This window comes from Nicotiana tabacum, chromosome 13, assembly GCF_000715075.1.
Source record: "Nicotiana tabacum cultivar K326 chromosome 13, ASM71507v2, whole genome shotgun sequence".
Classification (NCBI taxonomy): Eukaryota; Viridiplantae; Streptophyta; class Magnoliopsida; order Solanales; family Solanaceae; genus Nicotiana; species Nicotiana tabacum.
In genome coordinates this window covers 931,535-953,545 of record NC_134092.1, presented here as the reverse complement: position 1 = coordinate 953,545, position 22,011 = coordinate 931,535, and the positions used below count along the sequence as shown (strand labels likewise).

Below are 22,011 nucleotides of genomic sequence, written 5' to 3'. Positions count from 1 at the left end.
ATATATAAGTCGCATTTTAAGATTGTGATTATAAGTCTCATTTGTTGATTGCGATATATAAGTCGCATTTGGATTGCGATTTGTAAGTCGCATTACGAATTGCGATTTATAACTCGTATTTAGAGTTTATAGGTAACATTTGGTGATTGAGGGAGGTTGTGATTTATAAGCATTAACTTATAAATGCCGCATTAACTCGTATAAGCGTTAGGTATTGTGATTTATATGTCGCATTTAGAGAATGTGATTATATATCGCATTTTGAGATTGCAATTTATAGATTGCATTTAAAGATTTTTTAGTATCATTTGGATTGCGATTTATAAATCGCATTTGCAATTACGATTACAAATCCAATTCCTCCGATTCCCTTTTTAAGTCCCACAACTCAAATGTTATTTACAAATTGCATTCAGAGCGATTTATAAGTTGTATTACGTAATGACTATTATAAGTAACATTTCTGAAATGTGATTTGCAACTCTCAACTTATAAATCACGTTTAAAACTATTACAAGTATCATCTGTCAGACAGTACGTTACCTCAATTAACTCAAAAATTACATAGTAATTAATTTTTTATTAACTCGAACGAGCTCTTAATTAAGAATGAGGCGATGCTCAAGCATATTGTGAAAGTTCAAAGTAAAAGATTATTACGAAACGTCACAAGTTAGAAAATAAATATACTACTAATTAAGAAGAATATAATTTATTCACAACTAATTGGTAGTACATGTAAAAAATCATGTTATTCCACATTATGCCCCATTTTTACTAGATCTGTACGGATTAAAAAGTTACTACTATAAGTTTTCAAGATGAATTCCTACTTTTTTTATTGTAAGTAACTAGCTCGTCCGTTGCTCTGGTGGTGAGCAGACAAGAGTGGGTTGCTCTAGCGGTGAGCACCCTCCATTTTCAACCAAGAGGTTGTGAGTTCGAGTCACCCCAAGAGCAATGTGGGGAGTTCTTGAAAGGAAGGAGCCGGGGGTCTATCGGAAACAGCCTCTCTACCCAAGTATAAGGGTAAGGTCTGCATACAAACTACCCTCCCTAAACCCTACTAGTGGGTGGTATTATACTGGGTTGTTGTTGTTGTTGTGGTAGCTCGTCCGTTGACTGGTTACGTCTATGAAGTCAGTGACTCTTACGTTGGTAAAACTCTTAAACTCTTACGATAATAAGAACTTTTAAAAAATCATTAATCCTAGTATTATTTAAAAGATAAATTCGGGAAAATAGTCAGAAGAAAGAAGGAAGAAAAAAAGAAGAGAGGATAAAGTAGAGCAATGAAAACGGTTCAGCCTAATAAGTTAACTACCTCGAAGAAGAAAAAAACGAATATTTGTTGTGGTAAAGAGTTAGAAAAGGGCCTCATTTCACACCAATTTAAGAGAATTATATCCACAATTTTTTAGAGGTTATTAAATTCCATCAATTTCACCTCCTATTATGTGGATCTCCCAATCACGTGTCGTATTTTTATCGGTGTAACAGCACAATTCAATGAAAAAAAGTTTGTAAATATTTCTTCATTACCGGCCAGGACAAATTTATTCGTTCGTTCGTTTGTTTGTTTGTTTAATGTCAATGACCAAGAAGGAAAGATAAGATTATTGAAGTTTTTTTCTCTGCCATTTGACATTGAAGAAAGTTATATTGAGAACAAGAAAAGAAGAGAAATAAGAATAGAGGAGAAGGAAATGGCATTCACAGGTACATTGGATAAATGCAAAGCTTGTGATAAGACAGTTTATTTTGTTGATTTGTTGTCTGCTGATGGAGCTACTTTTCATAAGTCCTGCTTCAAATGTAGCCATTGCAAAGGCACTCTTGTGGTATGTTTAGTTAATTACCTTTCTCTTCTTTTTTACTCCTTTTCTTTTGCTCTACTTCACGATTTGGCAAGTTTTACGAAGAGCCGATGTATAGCCGCGGTAAAAATAATAGTCGAAATATGTATAAAACTTGTATATTTTTTTGTATATATATACATTATGTATGTTATATACAAAAATTATATAAATTTTATACACTTTTTCGACTACCAGATATAAATAGTTTCTGACGCAGGCTAAAAGTGATAATATCCCTTTTTGGACAGATGAGCAACTACTCCTCAATGGATGGTGTCCTCTACTGCAAGACGCATTTCGAACAACTTTTTAAGGAATCTGGAAACTTTAGCAAGAACTTTCAGACTGCTTGTAAGATATTCTTTTTCTCAAAGTTCACGATACATTTGCAAAGGTTTCATTATATCCATATTGACCAATCAGTTTTAACCTTATTTTTTTTAATTTATAAGCAGCCAAACCTGAGAGGGAAAATTCGCTGGTACGTTATGTCTCAAACTTCACATTTCTACGATATTATATTGGTACAACCCAGTCCGCCAGTGATATTGTTCGCTCTGGGCCTAGATCCTCACAGGTTTAAAATACGTCTTTAGAGTCTAAGGTTTGTTAACTTATATAACAAACATCCCTCTTGTGTTTTGCCGATGTGGGACTCTATCCAAAGTCTGGGGTGTTACATACACCCCCTCTTATGGACTCAGCATCCTCGTTGAGGTTTGTCTAGACTCAGCACTGAGGTTTGCTCCGCCTAACCGGGATTTGCCTAAACTCAGTGGAACTCTGACCTATCATCGGCAAGACTGACACAAGAGTGACTCTGATACCATCTGTAACAGCTCAGCTCGCTAGTGATATTGTCCGCTCTGGGCCTAGGCCCTGACGCGTTTTAAACCCGTGAAGGCCCAGGACCAGAGCGAACAATATCATTAGCGAGCTGGGCTCTTACAATATAGTCCAATCAAACCAACCAACCCCTCATTTTCCTTTTTTTTTTTTTAAAGAAAATTATTTTAGTTCGTTCCTGTATGTGATGGAGCAAATTCTAATATTTTCTTTTTGTGTCTCCTTCAACAATCCTAATGGTTAAATGCCATAAATTTTGTGTAGACAAGGGCTCCAAGCAAACTCTCTGCCTTGTTCTCTGGTACTCAAGACAAATGTGCTGCTTGCAACAAAACTGTTTACCCTCTCGAAAAGGTAAAAATTATATATATTTCGGAAAATATGCTTCATAAAATATAATTTTTCAAAATATAAGTCATTTTCTGGTGTTTGAATGCCATAAAACATTCTCCGGATATAAATGACTTTTCTCGCTTTTGAGCGCAGAAGTTATTTTCCATCAGGATTATTTTGCTTTAACCAATATTTTTTTATCAAACAGTGAAAAATATTTTCTAAAAAATTATTTTCCAGAAAAAATGAGTATGTTTTCGGAAATTTACTTTTATCAAACCATTTTGCTTATATTATCCAAATTTTATTATCCATCTTGAATCAATATTTATTGTCTATCTTTAATATTCAAAATTTTCATTAAACAATACCCAATTTGCTAATATTTTCATCAAAATAATATTACTCCTATCAATCTTTAATACAATATGTGCTTTTTTCTGGAAATATTTTCACTCTCCAACCAAACAATGAAAAATATTTTCTAGGATTTTTTTTTTCAAAATAAGAAATTTTCTAAAAATGACTTTTCTCATACAAAACACTCAGATCAATATGATTTTGTGTTGAATAATAGCTTCTAAAACCCCATATAAACTTATCTCCTAATGATGATTTGATTTCATCTCCGTTTTTTTTTACGTTCTTGAGCCGAGAATCTTTCGGAAACAGCCTCTCTATCCTCATAGGTAGGGGTAAGGTCTGCGTACATATTATCCGGCTGTTGTTGTTGATGATTTGATTTCATATAGGTAACAATGGAGGGAGAGGCATTCCACAAATCATGCTTCAAATGTGCACATGGAGGTTGTCCCTTAACTCATGCAACATATGCTGCACTTGATGGAGTCCTCTATTGCAAACATCATTTTGCTCAACTTTTCATGGAGAAAGGAAATTACCAACATGTCCTCGAGGCTGCTAATAACAAGAAAAATAGTGCTGAAAAGGCAGATGATGAGCAAGAGACTACTGAAAAGGCAGAAGATGAGCAGCCACAAGACAAGGAGCCTGATGATAATGAGCAACCACCAATTATAGAGGAATTCTGATCACTTAAAATTTTATACTATTATTGATTGCTTTAACCTAAAATATTTGTGTTTTTTATAAGTTTGAAAAGGTTTTTCTCATTTAAATCCAAGACAAATACTCTTATTTTGTGATTTAAAATTCTTGTCTTGATTTTTTTTACTTTCATTTTTTTCCCCTTCTTGGTGTCCAGCTTGTAAACATGTTTGAGAGGTTGTTCATTTTGACAATACAATAATTTGTTAGATATTATTCTTATTGTATTGTTGCAAGCATTGCTGAATGTTGCTGGCTAATGAATCAATTAAAAGAAGTACCGGTGAGGTGATTAGGCAGACGAACCAGCAGTCATACTCAGTACATACAAGAAGATAGAAAGAGAGGTTGCAGGTTGTAATAGGCTATAGCAGCCGCATAGGACTAACTCTGAAGCCTGAACTTTTGTAGTGCCAAATATTCCAATCTATTATAGTACACACACATCAAACCATTGTAATCCCAAAAATAGAGTGTTGTAAGTGTACTTAAGGAACTTTATTCAGATTTAACATTTGCAGATCGGAAGGACTCTTTAGTTCGTCCATAATAGATGGCCTGCCCGCTGGTGTATGTTATAAAGTTCCAACCAAATGCTGATCCTCCAACGACATATGTGCCTTGGACAACACCATCTCCAGCTTGGTGTTTCTGAGATGAATTCGCTTCAGTTTTTGCAGATGTCCCATTTTCTGGAGGCTTCATGTCTTTCTGCTGCTCGCTAGGCTTTTCTCCGTCCTTGATATCCACGGACATAGGCTGAGCTCCCGGTGCATCCTTAGCCGCCTCTGGATTTACCGTTTCAGTCATCATTTCCTTGTAAAGATCCATCAGAAGATTTAACTCTGCATACCAGCATTTAAATGCACATAAAGATACGTCTGATATAATATAACAACATGCTGATTGTCATGCTGAAGATCTTGATCATAGTTTGACAACCCAAACAAAAAGGAGGGGACACACACATAGTTCCTAAACAGTAAATTACCATATCCATGGCCCTCAGGCAATTGAATTGCTATAGCTAAAAAAGGAGTACTCTGTCTTGTGCAAATCATGCTAATAAAGCGTGCTTGCACTAGAAAAAGAGCCACATATACAGAGAGTGTGGTTGCCCAATGAAGACACTCCTGGACTCGCCATGTCTAGAGCTTTCGGAGATTTCATGCTCAAAAACTATGGTATCATCTCAAGGCCTGATGTTTCTTATCACCATCTTTCTCCAAATGATCAGTTTCTTGTTCTAGCATCCGATGGGGTAACACCATTGTAACTCTATACTTACAATTTTATTCTGTTTTTCCTCTGTGTCTACAACTCTTGACATATCCTTTTTTCATTGTAACACATTAGGTATGGGATGTGCTGAGCAATGACCAAGTCGTTTCCATAGTGTGTTCAACAAATGATGGATCAGCAGCCGCGAAAGCAGTGGTAGAGGCTTGGAAAATGAAGTTCCCTAACAGCAAGAGAGATGACTGCACTGCAATCTGCCTATTCTTCCAACAAAATGTTTCTCCAATAAATAGTACTTGAGCTATGACTATATGCAAATACTAGCTTTTTGTTATACTAATATTCCAGACTGCAAAAGCACTAACAAGCTTTATTGAAGTTTGATGTACTTTGAATGTCAACTGGCATGGCTACTTGCCATATATCCTTGAGCTGTTTTGGGTGCTGCTACAGTCTTCAATTATGATGCATCCAAGTGCCCCGAAAGTGAATCACACTGAATACAAGTTCTTATTGAGATAATCTGATCAGTTTCTCGTGCTAACATAAGATCCAAGCATTTCCTAAATGAAAGCTGAAAACTGCTGCTATGTAAATCAATATACAAGGCATAAGCTCCAGAGGAAGAAATGGCTTGGAAGGTAGATCTTTAACCACAAAAGTACATCACTACTACTAGTATGCTGCTGCAACCAACCAGCATGTACTAAAAGTAGACACACTAGAAAACAAAGCAGCACACAACCATGTAACTAGAAAGATAATGCAGTAAACAGCCATGCATTTCTTACTGACTCCAGAACTTTCACGTGATGCATTACATTAGTATCAGCAAAACAGAAACGAAGAGCATGCACTAGCATGTACATAATCTCGTGACTAGTGTGGATTAAATTGCTAGTAGTATGGTGATGTATTCATGACAACTGCTCAAAATGAAAATTCGATAGGAATAAATTTGATAGAAAGCTTACGTTGACGAATTTCAGTAGCAGCCTTGCAATTCCGGAAGTCCGGCGTCCGGAGAACCTTCAAGATGACAAACAAATGTAAGCTCCTATAACATCCAATTAAATGAGTTAACATTCATGAAGGCAATAGGAGAAAGGTGAGATTTTTTTTTATGGATTGGACTTTTACAACTTTCTTCCCAGTGTCATTTGGTGCTTATAGATAAGACCTCCAGATGTTTAGCTTATCATTTTGCATTGCTTGAGGTCTCATTTTAAAAAAATGAATCTAGAGAACTTTAACAAGCTAACTAAAATAACATATGAGAAAATAAATTAAACATGATATACATTCCTTTTTGCACATAATACTTCTCTTATTATGGTTCAAGATCTTACATCAAATTAGCGAATGAAAACCATTTACAGTTATCAGCTCAAGGCAAAGGTGAGTCCTCAGTTCTTTAAGACATTCAGCTCCAATGCATGGGGAGAGCAACTTTCCCTGTTATGGCACATCCAAGCAGCTTAATGGAACAAAGGATTTTATATCTTATATTGAAATAAGTTCAAGCACAATCGCAGGGTCTAACCACATTAGTGCCAGTTAATAGACACCAGCTACAATTTACACATGTTTGAAATGAACTGAGATAGATTAAATCCATTGTGATACTCAAGGAACCTATTGGAAACATGACAAAACCTATCTGGATTCATATATCAGATAAAGTGTCATAGCGGAAAATTATTTACATAATGTACTGTATTACAATGCTTTACTGTATCAACCACGACTTTACAGCTTGTCTTGGAATATTAGTCATAGACTAATAGCTTTAGGTTTAGTACTAAGCCACTTCATGCCCATGTTTGTCAAAGTTCAAGAACACATGTTGTTCAAAGTTCAAGAACCCAAAGTGGGATTATAATAGAAACCAGATATAATCACCTAGAAGGGGAGCCTTAAAGGAACGGTAAATATATCTCCAAATGACGTATAAGTCACGGGTTTGATCCGCGGAATCGACTAACTCTTGCGTCCTGATAGGTTTCCTACATCACATCCACTTAGAGTGCAGTCCTTCCACGGACCCTGCGTGAATGCGGGATGCTTCATGGCTTCTTGCACCGGGCTGCCCTTTTTATATAAACACCTACCTAACCTATACCCCTAATAAACAAACAGAAATAGCAGAGACTTACAGTCGCAAGGAGAATAATGGCAATTCTTGCCTTGTCACTCTTTATGTAGTTTCTAACCTCTTTAAATCTCACCAACTTTGTTTGTTTTAGATGCTTCCAGGGAGCATACACAAGGAAAAATATGCAGAAGAAGCCAGTTCATTTAGCAAGATAGAAATCCTTTCATTATTGGTTTAGAAACAAAGAGTTTTTGTGCTTGTTCCTTACTATCAGTACTCAGACGTAAGAAAAATTCAGAATGAAAGGAAAAATGAAGAGCATTCAGTGTGAAACAAAATGTCTCCTATACAAGTCTGAAAAGGAAAAAGAAGACGGCCAGAGGGTATGCATCATGGAGGAGGGTGAGGCTAGGGAGAGGTAGAGGAGCACCAGGGATTGGATGCGAATGAAAGCGACTTCCGAAACATAAAACTATGCTCTTTCCAGAAATAACCCTTTTCTACAAAACTTTTGGGATTTTTTACTAAAGAGCTCTTGTTATTGAAAGGTTTTCAATAAAATGAGAAGAAAAATTGTTTCTGTACATGCTTATGAAAAAATGGTATCTGCACACTTGTATTTCGTCCGTATAAAATTGAAAAGCATCTTTCTACAAAACACCCTTAAGTTTCTATTACCGCTGAATGGTTTGATCTTGGACACGTAAGCACCACCAGGTTCAAAATAAAGCAGCCAAGTTTTTTTCATAGAACATTTAACAGAGAAGGTCATAGCTGACACAGACAGAGAAAAGGCGAAACAGTTAGCTAAAATATGCCAAGTTCTTCACTTATTTCTAAAAGGAAATTCTATTTACAGAGACGGCGATGTGGCTTCTCAAGTACTAGTCAGGTTAAGAAAAAATGACACTTCTACTGCATTTGTACAAACTCACAGAGTTCTCTTAATGCAGATCTCCTTACGCTAGTACAGTGAATTATATTTCACTGAAACACCTAACCTGCTCTAAACCATACAGAATTCTATGATTTTCTGAACCTACTTCATCACCCAGGAAACATATTCCCAACTTACCAACTTATATAGTATAACTAATACTAGTAAATCAGATTGCACAGAAAAAAAAAGTTATTACTGCTGCTACAATAGTTTCTTTCAACGACTAGCGAATACATGGAAATTGCACTAAAATGTTCATAAAACCCAAAAGCCCTAGTATGATAAATGTCAGATTTTTACCACCTTAGGCGCTAGAAAACCTCTAAAAATGGAGAAAAGAAATCAAAAGAGAAAATTATACTCCAACATTGAGCAGGAAATGTGGACCTTTAACAAGAGTAGTCCAAACAAAGCCAAGTTATTCACAAATTTTCTTATTATGATAAATGTCAAATGTTTACCACCACAGGAGCTAGAATACCTCTTAAACTGGAGAAAGAATAGAAAATGTGACATTTTTTAAATTTTTTAATTTTTTATAATATCAAGAACGGATTTTCACAGCCAAAAATTATACTCCTACTAAATTCAGTTTTCTAAGAAATCTAATAGGAAAAACAACAAAATGAAGGACACACACAAGCAATAACAACAAGAAGAATCCAAAAGAAGTCAAAGTTAGGCAAAAAAAAAAAAATCACATTTTTATAGAGCAAAAATATATACTCCTACTAAATTCAACTTCCAAAGAAATCTAATGGGAAAAACCGCAAATTGAAGGACACCCACACGAAATAATAACAAAAAGAGTCCAAAACAAGTCAATTTATGCAACAACAGAAAAAGTTCCCATTTGGAAGTACTTCCAAACAAATCTACTGAGCAAAAACCAAAAAATTGAAGGACGCCCACAGGAAATAAAAACAACAACAGTCCAAAAAAAGTCAATTTATTTAGAGATTAGTACCTCAATAACATGGGGTCTGAGATCTTTAACAATGTGTCTCATCTTGTAATAAGGGGTGTTGTGCAATTTGGAGGTGTCAAGTGGCCTCTTTCTACTGTTCATAGGTTGCTGAGAAGAAGAATTCTGAGTTGGGGGTGCTGCAGTTTTAGGGTCTTCCATGGATTCCCTTTCCCTTCTACGCTGTGCTGAGAGTGGAGGTCTTTCTACTTATAGCAAATGTCACTGAGGTCCCAAACTATGCTATAAGTACAATGTGATCCTATAGTACCACTACTTTTTTATTATTAGATTTTTTTATCAAATCTATAGCTAGATAATTAAGAAAAATTATTTCAAATCTCTAACATAAATAAAGAAAAAATATTGGATAAGTCTACTTTGGTTTTCCTTTTCTCTTTTCGTTTTCTATTATTTTAGTAAAAGGTGTTGCTCTTATTGATAAAATCAATTTTATTATGTCAAATTACAGGTGTTAATATCAAAACTTGAAATGAGTTAGTAGAATTGTCAGTTTAACTAAATTGAGGACCAATTCAAACGACCTAAAGATCACTTCAAGGACCAATTTGTTTATCGGTCCATTTGATATGATTTTGAAACATTTCACTTCGGTATTTTGGTATCCCAATTTCTTATCCATATCAATACCAAACCTACTTAAATTTTGTTATGGTTCGATTTTTTTTTCTCAATTTAGATTTATTCGATCCAATAACTCCGCTTTATTTAGTTTGGATGAAGAATTGTAATTTTTTCAGTATTTAAGGATCATGTGGATGGTGGAATTAAAAAACAAAATCACTAATTTGAGAATACATAACAAAAAATATAACAGTGTATACTTTGAACTCTACTCGTTTGGTACGAGGGATAAAGGATAATTAATCCCAACATTAAATTTGAGATAAGTTTATTTCATGGTTGGGTGGGACAAAATATGGTATAATTAATCCCGAGATTAGTTATCCCGTGATTGTAGTATTTTTTAATCCCTATGAGAGTATAACGAATCCCGGGATACTAATCATGGGATAACTTGTTTCCCAACCAAACGACATGGGTCCTTGGTATGATGAATAAGGAAAATAATCTCAGTATAAAAATTTAGTACCCTTACCCCTTGTGTGGTTACTAATCCTGGATAAGTTATCACATGATTAAAAATAGTACCAAGATAACTTATACCTGTCAGATAGTGGAATAGTAATCCCGAGATATTAATCATGGGATAACTTGTTTCCCAACTAAATGACAAGGGTCCTTGGTATGATGAATAAGGAAAATAATCGTGGGATAAAAATTTAGTACCCTCTTATCCCTTGTGTGATTACTAATCTTGGATAAGTTATCACATGATTAAAAATAGTACCAAGATAATTATACCTGCCAGATGGTGGAATAATAATCTTAACATAAGTTATCCCAGGATAAAGCACAATATCAGGATTAATAGGGTGTTTGGTACATGGGATAAGGATAATAATCCTGGGATAAAATTTGGGATTAATGTTATACTACGTTTGGTTTGGGTTATTAGTTAATATCGGAATAAAGTTTGGAATTAACTTTATCCCACATTTAATTTAGAATATTAGTTAATCCTGGGATAACTTATACGCTAAACTACCTGCATTACAAGAGTACCAAACAGTTAATAAGAAACTAAACGACCCTTAAACGTAACTCCAAAGCACGCAAATCACCAGGATTTTTATATACCAAAGTTATGCACACCCTTATATTTGACGACTAGTTCAATCCAGTCAAATACCAAATCAATTGTGCAAGCTAAAAATGGGCCATAGACATTGACTCACCTTGCTGTGACACCAACAATTCCATTTTTTTCATTTTTTTAATTCATAATCTTGGAACAAGTGAAAAAATGAGATTCACAAATTAACCGTTACCAAATACCAACTACCTAATCCAGTATCCTTAACAGAACTCTTCACTTCACTCTTTGTACACTCCCATGTTGTCACCTTCCTCTCCCATTTCCAAACCCTAAACCCTAATTCCCATCATCAATGACAAATTCAAGAACCCTTTTCAGCATTCAATCTCCAACCAATGCATCTTTTTCTTCCCATTTTACCCTCAAAACACCTTCAAAATTACAACAACAATCATTCCCTTCCAAACTTAACTTCAAGAAGCTCAGGTTCAGTACTTTCAAAGTCCGTTGTTGCCCTCAACAAACTCCACAGAATCAAAATCCGACTTCTGCCCTTATCTCAATTCTTCGTATAATACCTGATTGGGCTGACAGAATTCAAGAAGGGGGTATGAAAAAGAAGAGATCTTTATACACACATGAAAGTTGGATGCAACATAGGAGTTCTTTAAGGCATGTTAGGCACTTGTTTTCGAGCTTGAATTCGCGTGTGATTCTATCGTTGGTTCCTCCGGTTATAGCTTTTACCTCAGTGGCAGTGGTCATTGCTAGTTATAATTCAGCTGTTTCAATGCATTGGTTGCCTGAGTTATTCCCTGTATTGAGAGCTAGTCCACTGCCTTATCAGTTGACAGCTCCAGCTTTGGCGCTTCTCTTAGTGTTTAGAACAGAGGCATCGTACTCGAGGTTCGAAACAGGGAAGAAGGCTTGGACTAAAGTGATTGCTGGAACCAATGATTTTGCTAGGCAGGTCATTGCTTGTGTTGATAAGAGTGATGCTGTTCTCAAAGCAGCACTTTTACAGTATATCATGGCATTTCCAGTTGCCTTGAAGGTATTTTTGGTGTAGTTAATCAACTTAGCTCGCTATAAATCTTTGCATACAACCACACATTTTTTTTTTTTGTATAAGGCCTTCAATTATGCTCAATGACTCTTGCTATGGGGTTAAAAGTGGACGAGGTAGACCTAAAATCACATGGAAAGAAGTTGTCTCGAAAGACCTACAAATCCTAGGAATCAATGCAAACTTAGCTAAAGATAGGACACAATGGAAGAAAGAGATCCATATAGGTGATACTTACTAGTTAGGAATATGCTTTAAATTTGTTAGAGAACTATTAACGTTAGTACTATGTTTTATTTTTAATTTATTTATTTATTTATTATTATTATTATATTATTTTATTCTGGCATGATGATGATATGAGTTAAGCTTAAAGAAAGAAGTGAGGATTCATATTGCCGACCCCAACTTTGTTTTGGGACTGAGACGTAGTTGTTGTTGTTGATTCTTTCTATGGGGTTACAATGTGTCCCTGCACTCTGTGTAGGAGAGAAATTCATAGATCATTTTGATAAAGGGAGAATTTTGGTATTTCTGCAACTAGTTTTGTCACGAAATAGAAAAAAATTAAGAAAACAAAACTTAGGTTAAACTCCTAAATACAAGTGTAACTAGGATTAGTCTGCTGTCTGCTGGCTAATGCAATGATCAGATAGTTGAGAATGTCTTATTAACTGGAAATTCACATATGAAATATATCCGTGAATTACAAATGAATTCTGAAAGTAGCCTAAAAGAGCTAAGTGAATTATTCAAAATTTCAATGGCCTAAGGCTTTATCAAAATCCAAATGGCCTATGTATATTCTTCCTTGTTTTGATGATTTAACCTTGTCTCTGCATTTTCATTCATAATTAAAAGAAACTTTCTCAAACTGCATCAAAAGGCCATCTATCTCAGTATTATTGTTGTATATTAACTAAAATGACCTTAAAATCGCAGAAGCTTTAAATCCTTATTTTACTTTCTAAACATGGAACATCTGGTATTTTGAGTTAATTTCCAACTGATAAGTTTTATTCAACATGTTGTAATGCACCTAAAAGCAAAATATATTTTCTATGATAAGCAAAGGGATAATGCTCCTTGCATCTTGCATAGTATTAAACACTAAGATTACAATATTTTTATGCAGTGCCACATAACATATGGCTCGGATATAGCAAGTGATCTCAAAAACTTACTTGAGGCTGATGATCTAGCAGTAGTTCTCAGTTCTAAGCATCGCCCTCGTTGCATCATTGGGTTCATCTCTCAGTGCCTTCAGTCATTACACTTGGAGGGAACAAAACTGACTCAGCTGGTAATTTTTCTTGATGAAGATGTACTCTTTTATGAAGTAGAAAGGTTACATCTTACATGTTATTTATTTCAGCTTTAGTTTTTTTCTTCCCTTTTTCTGTATTAGAAGACCAGTGTAAATTACATAGAAATCTCTTTAAGAAGGAGCTTCACTTGCTAAATCACACTGATTTCGTCACTAGCAGGATAATCTTTAGAGTTAGACCTAATGACTTGTGGTTTTAAAAAGTGCAGGAGTCAAAGATTTCTTGTTTCCATGAAGGTATTGGTGTATGTGAACAACTCGCGGGCATACCTATTCCGCTTTCATACACTCGGTTGACTTCAAGGTTCTTGGTCCTTTGGCATCTTACTCTTCCTATAATACTTTGGGATGATTGCCATTGGATTGTGGTTCCAGCTACTTTCATAAGTGCTGCTTCCTTATTCTGCATTGAAGAGGTCAGATTTCACTTTCTTCAATTAACCAGAGGAACTAATACTTTGTGATATAACTACTTCCTGCAGTAGAGATCACTTTGTCTGAAGGCAGGACTGTATTAAAATGTCACAGCTTGAACTGCCGTACTCTTCAATATGTACAATGGCAGAGGCAAGATTTTCACCAAGGGGGTTAAAAAATAAAAAAAGTAAACATGCAAAGAATCCAAGGGGATTCATCATCTAAAGATGTACATAAAAGAAAATTTGATCTTATAGTGAAGGGTGTTCGGATTAACCCCCATCCGCCCCTTAGCTCCCCTCATGAAACGAATATATTATTATTTATCTTAAGTTTCAGTTTGTGGGGCATTCCAGCTGATATCATCTTCATTTTAAATTATTACATAGAGTATCCGATGAATTGTCCGAGGCCCCAGGAGTTCATGATACTGTAACCTTGGTTTTCAAAATCAAGGCCTATGTGTATTCCTCCTTGTTTTGCAAAAGGTTAAATAATAAAAATAAAGAGGAGAGAAATACAGTTGAAGATTTCTATTTGATTGGAGCGTTGACACTGTTCAATACTGAGGTCACAGCTTGGTTAGTAACCTTCTGGACAAGGGAGGGGCGTAGAGGATGACAAATAATATCAGTTAATTCACATTTGACCAAAACTAGGATGTCCATTTTTGCAGGTTGGTGTCCTTATCGAGGAGCCATTTCCAATGCTTGCACTTGATGAGCTCTGTCAGCTTGTTCGCGACAACATCCAAGAAGCAATGGCAAACGAGAAGAAGATTCAAGAAAGATTAAGTGCCAAAAGAAAGAGACGTTTCAGTGAACATTCCCAAAATGGTTGGCCAACCTCATAGGATGATAGAAAGTACTACGACTTAAACGAAAGACTGAAGTATGTGTATAGAGCATTTTCTCTATCATGACTTCAGCTACTGTACAGAAAGAGGGTGCTCCCAATACATGACTTATTTCTATCCCAAATGTGTAAATATAGAGTTGGTAGAAAGTATTTGTTCTAGAAAAAATAAAACACTTGAAGTACAACTTATATATTCAATGACTTCAAAATTGGCTTACAGAATGCACCCACATATACAAAAGCATGTATCATCTTGTGTATAACCTCATGAGAAACATGTACTCTTTGTAATATAGTAGAAGAGACATGACTCAGGAAGCAATTTTCATCGCGCTTCTCTTTTCGAGGAGAAGATTGTAGTTTTGACTGTTAATACTGTGGTGTTACAATAGCTGCCTGTCTCCTACTATTTCCAGTAGCCTAAGGACATCCCTCATATGATAATTCTTGTTTATTCTACCTAGCAGCCACAAAATTATTATGTTCTTTCATCTAAAGTTCCAGGGCTGTACAAATTAGATCACTATATATCTTGTGAGAAGTATCCTCCCAGAGGAATGCTCCCTGCAGATGTGCTTGATGTCAACTTGTTCAGACTTAGATTGAAAAACTCAACTTTCATATTTTTGGTGATATAATATGAATCGTGGTTGTACAGCCCTGGAACTTTAGATGAAAGAACATAATAATTTTGTGGCTCCTAGGTAGAATAAACAAGAACTGTATCATATTCTTGTAGCAGTTTTGAGTTTTATCCTCCACACTTCATGACTTCCTCTCCCAGCTTATGTGAGAAACTTTGGTAGAAGTATGTGTGGTACGAAAAAAGTTAAATCATAATATTAACAAATCAACTAATATAAGCATGCCAGTAAATGTCTGAGAAGGCAAAAAAGATAATGTCTGAGCCCGGGTTCGAACCGGGGACCTCTAGTGTGTGAGACTAGCGTGATAACCAACTACACCACCCAGACTTTGATGTTAGTTAAAAAAGGAAAAATGATAGGAAAGAAAAACCAGATGGGTTTCTAGGTTGATGAAGGCTGCTCTCACTAATTATCTCCAGCTCCTCCTCATTTCAAACATTTTGAACGAAGTACACCCCTTGGGGTCGTTTCATATGATAGATAAACAAAAATAATTATGAGATAAAAATTTAGAATTATCTTATCCCTTATTTAGTATATGTGTCGTAGTAGGATGGAATAATAATCTCAGAATAAAATAGTAAAATTAGCGATACTAAAATTAATACAATGTACTAAATAATCAATAAGAAATAATATAAGTATAATTAATTTTATCATAATTTGTATCAATATAACTAATCTCAATATAACTAACATAACTGTGTGTTAAAACCAAACAACCCCTTAACGTTTTATTCCTTAAAACTGCGGCTTACAAAGTGGACCTCTAACTATTCTAGTTTTCTTTTTGTTTTTCAACATTCAAAATTTTCACTTCACTCTCTATCTTCAATTCTTTCCCTCCCCCTCTCTCTCCAGCAAGTAATGGAAACGAGCAGAGCGCAGCAGCAGCAAAATCAGGCAGAATCCCTAGTCCAAAACGATGACGAATTGGAGGTAGACGAAGCAGAAAGGCAACTGGAAGAAGAAGTAAGGGAACTGGAAGAAGGAATTAACCAAACCGCTGAGAGAATTTTGGAGCTCAGAACCACACTTCCGCATCAGCTTAAAACTACTCTCGCTTCCCTTCTTGTTGCTCAAAGACCCGTTTCTTATGCGAGATCCGAATCTCAACCTGGCTGCTCCAGTGACCCACTCACCTCCGGTATGTTTCTAGGGTTCTCTTTTTCTAATCCATTGGCATATTTTATTTTTTTAGATTCGCAGTGTTATTAAACGGCAAATTATTTAGTGTTGTAATGAAATGACGTATAGAGTGCAATAGTTAAAAATTATCAGAGTTAATTCCTTGTATGACCCGTTATTTCTCTTAATAAGATATACACTTTGTAAACAAACATTCTTGAATCACATTTTTGTGTGATATCCAAAAAAAATAGAAAGAAAAAAGTAAAAGCTGAACTCCATTATTTCACTCATACAGTTGCTCAAAATTTTCCATTTCTAGCATCAGTTATGAGAAAATGCCAACTTGCAGCTTCTGCCTTTTTTGTTTGTTCTAGGATTTGAACCTTGGTCTCCTGCAGTCTTATCAACTGCTGGGTTACACCCTTGATATTTTTCTCCATTTTTTACATATGAAGTAATTTCAGAATTAAAGAAGACCACGACTATCCAACTGTCTTAGAAGCACATTGTAGAGAATGGTGCAATGAATTGAAAGAGGATCTAGTGTTTCCTTGCGAATATGAAATTGTCTATCCTTACCTTATAAAGAAAGAAATTTGTCGATCCTAGTTCAGTATAAACTAAAACCCCATCTCTTATAGATAAACTTTTTAGATGTCATGTTATTATTATGCGAGCTATTGATCCAAGGGAAGTTGTCAAAATTTGGTGTCAGCGGGGAGTCCAGACTCCAGACACTGTATAAATATTCTACACTGAGTTTGAGCCTTTGAGGAGGTCATAGGTAGATAGAAGACTTGGGGCGACATCATTATTGTGGACATTGAACTTGGACCCATGTCATGCTTTGAAACGCGTACATTATGGTAAAAAGGAGTCCTTCTATCTTAACACTTGGAACTTCTTTCTCTTTTCACTTAGACCTTCTATTAGTTGGTTAACACATCGGTGAACTTGCAGTGCTGTGAACTACTGTGGTGTCATAGGCTTCTCCATTGAAGTGAGAGCTCATTCTTGCTTTCTTATGTCGAATCTAGTATTCTGCTGTAGGATGCAGGCCTGAAGCACCCAAACTAGTTATTCATGTCACCTATGTTATTGTATAGAAGGTTAGTGTGTGGTTCTAGCTTGATATATTGAGGCCACCAAACTAGTTAAGCAGCTTAAGCCATGTACCTATTGTCGTGTACTGAAGGATAGTTTGTGGTTTAGCTTGACCTATCGAGTTAAGCTATTATCTGAACATGAATTTTCCATTATTCTCACATTCTGGAGTTCACGATGATTGAAAAAAAAAAGAGTATTGCCATCTTAATTGAAATTTTGTGCAAACATAAAACCATGTCACACTAACAAACGCTGCACATAAAATGATTATAAAAAGAGATTAGTAAAAACAACTACTTCTCCCGCCGCCCCCAACAATATAAGCTAAGGATGAAAGGGAAGTTTAAACATAATAATTTTTAAAAAAAAATTATGAAGTTTGTAATATGGTTTATGACCAGGTTCCATCATAATGCAGGTGGGTGCAAAACTATCTGGAGATAAGGCTCCTTTGCAACAATCCTTTGTTGAGTGACTAGTTTTCCTCTTCGTTTTTTCCCTTTTCATAAATGTTGAAGGGTTTGTTACTAAATAAATGGTCTTCGCATTATCTTAGCAGGAGTACGTGCTGTTTTATTATTTTAGTACCTCTTGATAATAGTGGAAGTAGTTTTTTTAACTGTCTGTAATTTTTTCAGAACAGGGTTGCATTTCCTGATGTGCTTTTCCTCCTTTTTGTATGGTGTGCCCTGATTGTCCTTTTTGATAAACCCTTTCTCCTTTTCAATTATTTTGGACCAGTACCTTTAGAAATAATGAACCATCCCTAGATATTTGTCTCTTTTGATTGTCAACTTTTGGCAGAGTGAAGTTCTCCCAGTTTTAAAAACTAGAGGTACTTCTGATCTGGAAGATTTCCTGGTTAACTGTTTTAAGTTGGACGATAAAATTCTGAAACAGTATTATAGGGGTAGTGGTAAAAGATCACACAGACCTTAAGAACAATAAGCTCATGTATTATACGAAGAACATTAGGAAGCGCAAAACACAGACCTTAAGAAAAATAAGCTCATGTATTATATGAAGAACATTAGGAAGCGCAAAATCAACAAGATAATTATCTGGTTCCACCTACTAGGATAGATACCTAATAAGCTTTTGTCGTGATTCCCTGGAAAGTGTAAGCCCGAGATTGTATATATGTAACCTTTTAACCGTTGAACAATTGTTGACTATTTCAATGTGGGATCTCTACTGTAATAAAAGGAAAAAGGAATCACACAATCTTCTTTCAGTTCAATATGAGTACTTACTTTTGCTTTACCTTTAAAAAGAACGATTGCTTACTTTTGCTTGAGAGCTACAAGGCCAGAGACATACTCACAGCGTCATTAGGAGCTATAGGGCATCCCGGTGCACTAAGCTCCCGCCATGCGCGAGGTCCGTGAAAGGGACGGACCACAAGTGTCTATTGTACGCAGCCTTATCCTGTATTTCTGCAAGAGACGCGTCATTAGGAGCTAAGTGCACTTAATACAATTTCCTTTGTAAGGTTTTAACTTTGTCATTAGTGGGAACCTTAAAAAATGCCTGTAGAGTTTTAACTCCATACATGCAAAGATCGATGTCCTTGTGTTGATACTTCAGTAAACTTGTGAATTTACAGAATCGTTTTCTTTGTAATTAATATCCTGATCGCTGTCACAGCCGTTGCAGGGCCTAGTCAACGTGGTGCCCCCTTAGCTGAAGAGGTACAGAAACAAGCTGAGAAAGTGCAGCTCCTTAAACAGAAGATATCAAGTATTGGATCCGCCTTACCTGTTGTATTGAACAGGAGGAAGGAATGTATGGCAAGGATTGACAAACTACAGCCGAACAAAAAAACCATTCATCCTGCCTTTAAAAGGAAAAGAACTAGCGGATAAGCCCTGCTGGATATGCTTGGTATGGTATAGAACGTTCCGTTTATTACTAGTATATTTAACAGCTTTGCCTGCTGCAGAACTCGTGAAATGTCTTCCAGAGAAGTATTCATTGACATAGATCTAACATAGTCGGGGAACACTTTCTTTCTGTACTTAATTGAATCATTAGTTAGTTTGTATGATAGGAATTTCTTAGTAGTGTTAGGGTTAGGTTATGATGATGAGATGAAAACATGTAGAGTAATCCATTTAGTTAGAGGTTATGATTCTTGTGGTGCTACATTGTACAAACCTTATTCTGTATCCTCGGATAGAATTTCAGTTATTGTTGCTGTTGGGCATGTGCTGAGCAAAAGCTTTGAACTCCAAACTGTGCAAAACATTGACATTACTGAATTAATTCAGAAATTATTTAGGACAGCTAAATAGTACTATTTATTCATGAAGTTACAGTGTAGATGATTATCGAAATCTGCACCCTGAATATTAGTACAAAGCAAGTTTACTTGTTACGACAATAGTTAAATGAATTTAAACTCTTAAAAAGTTGTGAATATTGTATACAACAATATTACAAGTTAAACGTTGAGCTATTGTCACTTCTAGCCATCCGGAAAAAGCTAATAACAATTGATAGCTATAAATTATAATATACATTTTATAGTCCAAAACTAATTCTAGCGGCTAGCCACTGAAATTGACAAACCCAACTATCATGGAAACACAATATTGAGTTGCAGCAAGAACCCTATCTTGTCCTTCTATAGTCGCCGCCATCAACCCTTCTCTCTCTCTCTCTCTATTTTCCTTCCTTTCTCTTTCAACCTGGCTCTATGTATCTATATGTGTGTGGATTGAATTGAATTGATATATGTATAGAGATTTGGGGGGGTTTGAAATTAGGGTTTCGGAGGAAAGGGGAAGAAAAATGGGTCCTCGATCGAAGTCAGAGGGGGAAAGAAAAAAGAAAGAGGACTAGAATTGTTTGGTGGGTTTTGGGAGTTGGAATTTTGGAAATTCAAACGTGAATTGTAGCGTCCATTTCTGCAGTTGCTGCCTTCGTCCTTCCAACTTCCAAAAATAGATTTTAGTATTATTTTTGAAGTATTTTGCTTTTTAAATTTTTAATTTTTTATCTCATGCATAATCTTCACATATACATATATATATATATATATATATATATATATATATATATATATATATATATATTGTATAGTGAAGATTATGCATGAGATAAAAAATTAAAAATTTAAAAAGCAATATATATATATATATATATATATATATATATATATATATATATAATAGACTAAGTTAAAACACAATTTATATACATAGACTGTCACTATACAAAAAATATACAAAATAGACTGTCACTATATAAAAAATATATTAAATAGGCTGTCACAATACAAACAATATACAAAATAGATATTTCGGGCTATTAGATATAATGTGTTTGAACCGGAGGATCATTTCGTGTCAATAAAAAAAAACATAGGCTATTAAAATTTTGAAGTTCCACGGGACAGTTTTCTCTTAAACGTTTGTCGAACACTTCTTGAAAGTCTTAAAACGAAAAGAAAGTCCTATAACTTGGAACTGAATGTAGTAAATAATTTTATCCACGTCCCAATTTAGTATGTAGTAGTACTTTTTTTGTGACAAAAAAATCAACTTTAAACGGAAAGATTACAACTTTGTCCAACCATTAACTTTTCATCTAATTAAAACCACATGCATTAGATAAACACAAAACTTAAAAATACTTCTTTCCTTTTTCTCCAAAATGCTAATTAGGTTCATGATAGAGTACACATCTTCCAATATTTTGATGCAAACATTACTACTATATTTCATACATCTGACTAATAGTAGTGTTTACCCGAAAATCGGACAGAGTTAAATTTATGTATAGTTTTAAGGACACGTGATATAACTTGATACAAATTGTAGAGTGAAATGTAAAAATCTCTCTTCTTGGCAAAATGGAATGAAATATGAAACAGAAAAAAGGAAATGTTCATCAACCAGGCAACCGCCCCCATAAATGTGTTAACATCCCCCTTTTATATTAGAGGGATCCTACTTTTTCTATAATAATAAAAATATAGAGTGGACGTCCCACGATGAATTGTCTTTTCCTTGATTTCTGCCAAGATTCTCTCCCATAGTGTGGTTGCAACAGCTCTTGTCTGCGAGCTCGATACTGGCTCGAGCTCGGTATTAGATCGAGCCCCCAGTCTTGGTTCGAGCTCGATTCTGACTTGGGGTCTCGATATTCGGAATGAGTGTTGGTCGGTCTAGGCATCTTCGATAATCTCTGCCTGCCTCGTAGTTCGATTTGGATATGAGCTCGATAATGATACCGAACTTGTCATTGATCGGTCTTATAGCTCGAAGCTCGACGCCCTTACTTCGGACCTCGACCGAGCTTGTCATGCAAATACCCTTTGATCGAAACATCATCGTCTCGACCAGTCCGTACGACTGAGTCAATCGGTTTTGACCGTACACAGATAGTCCCCTCGTTTCTGGAAAAAGGATGTGGCGAGAAACGATATG

General features: G+C 35.4%; 4 protein-coding genes and 1 non-coding gene across 7 annotated transcripts; 3 read left to right on the top strand and 2 right to left on the bottom strand.

Moving 5' to 3' along the window:
• Window positions 1-1,320: 1,320 nt before the first annotated feature.
• LOC107781918 (LIM domain-containing protein PLIM2c-like) lies at window positions 1,321-4,322 on the top strand. Of its 2 annotated transcripts, none has more exons than XM_016602741.2 (5): window positions 1,321-1,841; window positions 2,108-2,210; window positions 2,312-2,340; window positions 2,970-3,059; window positions 3,791-4,322. In XM_016602741.2, the coding sequence occupies exons 1-5, from the start codon at window positions 1,707-1,709 to the stop codon at window positions 4,088-4,090; spliced, it is 657 nt and encodes a 218-aa protein (XP_016458227.2). In that variant the 5' UTR covers window positions 1,321-1,706; the 3' UTR covers window positions 4,091-4,322. The 2 variants fall into 2 exon arrangements, with proteins under 2 accessions (XP_016458227.2, XP_016458234.2); XM_016602748.2 differs by having other exon boundaries at window positions 1,324-1,841; window positions 2,315-2,340.
• A 132-nt stretch (window positions 4,323-4,454) lies between these two features.
• On the bottom strand, window positions 4,455-9,576 carry LOC107781935 (uncharacterized). Its single transcript, XM_016602756.2, has 3 exons — window positions 9,348-9,576; window positions 6,320-6,374; window positions 4,455-4,951 (listed from the first exon to the last, which is right to left on the bottom strand). The coding sequence occupies exons 1-3, from the start codon at window positions 9,504-9,506 to the stop codon at window positions 4,605-4,607; spliced, it is 561 nt and encodes a 186-aa protein (XP_016458242.1). The 5' UTR covers window positions 9,507-9,576; the 3' UTR covers window positions 4,455-4,604.
• A 1,657-nt stretch (window positions 9,577-11,233) lies between these two features.
• On the top strand, window positions 11,234-14,908 carry LOC107781945 (voltage-dependent chloride channel 1, chloroplastic). Its single transcript, XM_075227662.1, has 4 exons — window positions 11,234-12,079; window positions 13,227-13,394; window positions 13,628-13,834; window positions 14,512-14,908. The coding sequence occupies exons 1-4, from the start codon at window positions 11,378-11,380 to the stop codon at window positions 14,686-14,688; spliced, it is 1,254 nt and encodes a 417-aa protein (XP_075083763.1). The 5' UTR covers window positions 11,234-11,377; the 3' UTR covers window positions 14,689-14,908.
• A 685-nt stretch (window positions 14,909-15,593) lies between these two features.
• TRNAV-CAC (transfer RNA valine (anticodon CAC)) lies at window positions 15,594-15,667 on the bottom strand. Its single transcript has one exon. It is a non-coding gene; the product is annotated as a tRNA-Val (tRNA).
• A 437-nt stretch (window positions 15,668-16,104) lies between these two features.
• On the top strand, window positions 16,105-19,768 carry LOC107781955 (uncharacterized). Of its 2 annotated transcripts, none has more exons than XM_016602780.2 (2): window positions 16,105-16,487; window positions 19,235-19,768. In XM_016602780.2, the coding sequence occupies exons 1-2, from the start codon at window positions 16,208-16,210 to the stop codon at window positions 19,441-19,443; spliced, it is 489 nt and encodes a 162-aa protein (XP_016458266.1). In that variant the 5' UTR covers window positions 16,105-16,207; the 3' UTR covers window positions 19,444-19,768. The 2 variants fall into 2 exon arrangements, with proteins under 2 accessions (XP_016458266.1, XP_016458259.1); XM_016602773.2 differs by having other exon boundaries at window positions 16,106-16,487; window positions 19,226-19,768.
• Window positions 19,769-22,011: the final 2,243 nt, after the last annotated feature.

Coding starts and splice junctions, on each gene's coding strand:
- LOC107781935 (XM_016602756.2), bottom strand. CDS start 9,506: ATGGAAGACCCTAAAACTGCAGCACCCCCAACTCAGAATTCTTCTTCT. Junction 6,375..9,347: donor TCAGACCCCATGTTATTGAG/GTACTAATCTCT, acceptor GTCATCTTGAAG/GTTCTCCGGACGCCGGACTT. Junction 4,952..6,319: donor TGCTACTGAAATTCGTCAAC/GTAAGCTTTCTA, acceptor GCTGGTATGCAG/AGTTAAATCTTCTGATGGAT.
- LOC107781918 (XM_016602741.2), top strand. CDS start 1,707: ATGGCATTCACAGGTACATTGGATAAATGCAAAGCTTGTGATAAGACA. Junction 1,842..2,107: donor ATTGCAAAGGCACTCTTGTG/GTATGTTTAGTT, acceptor CTTTTTGGACAG/ATGAGCAACTACTCCTCAAT. Junction 3,060..3,790: donor CTGTTTACCCTCTCGAAAAG/GTAAAAATTATA, acceptor GATTTCATATAG/GTAACAATGGAGGGAGAGGC.
- LOC107781945 (XM_075227662.1), top strand. CDS start 11,378: ATGACAAATTCAAGAACCCTTTTCAGCATTCAATCTCCAACCAATGCA. Junction 12,080..13,226: donor CATTTCCAGTTGCCTTGAAG/GTATTTTTGGTG, acceptor ATTTTTATGCAG/TGCCACATAACATATGGCTC. Junction 13,395..13,627: donor GAACAAAACTGACTCAGCTG/GTAATTTTTCTT, acceptor TAAAAAGTGCAG/GAGTCAAAGATTTCTTGTTT.
- LOC107781955 (XM_016602773.2), top strand. CDS start 16,208: ATGGAAACGAGCAGAGCGCAGCAGCAGCAAAATCAGGCAGAATCCCTA. Junction 16,488..19,225: donor CAGTGACCCACTCACCTCCG/GTATGTTTCTAG, acceptor TCGCTGTCACAG/CCGTTGCAGGGCCTAGTCAA.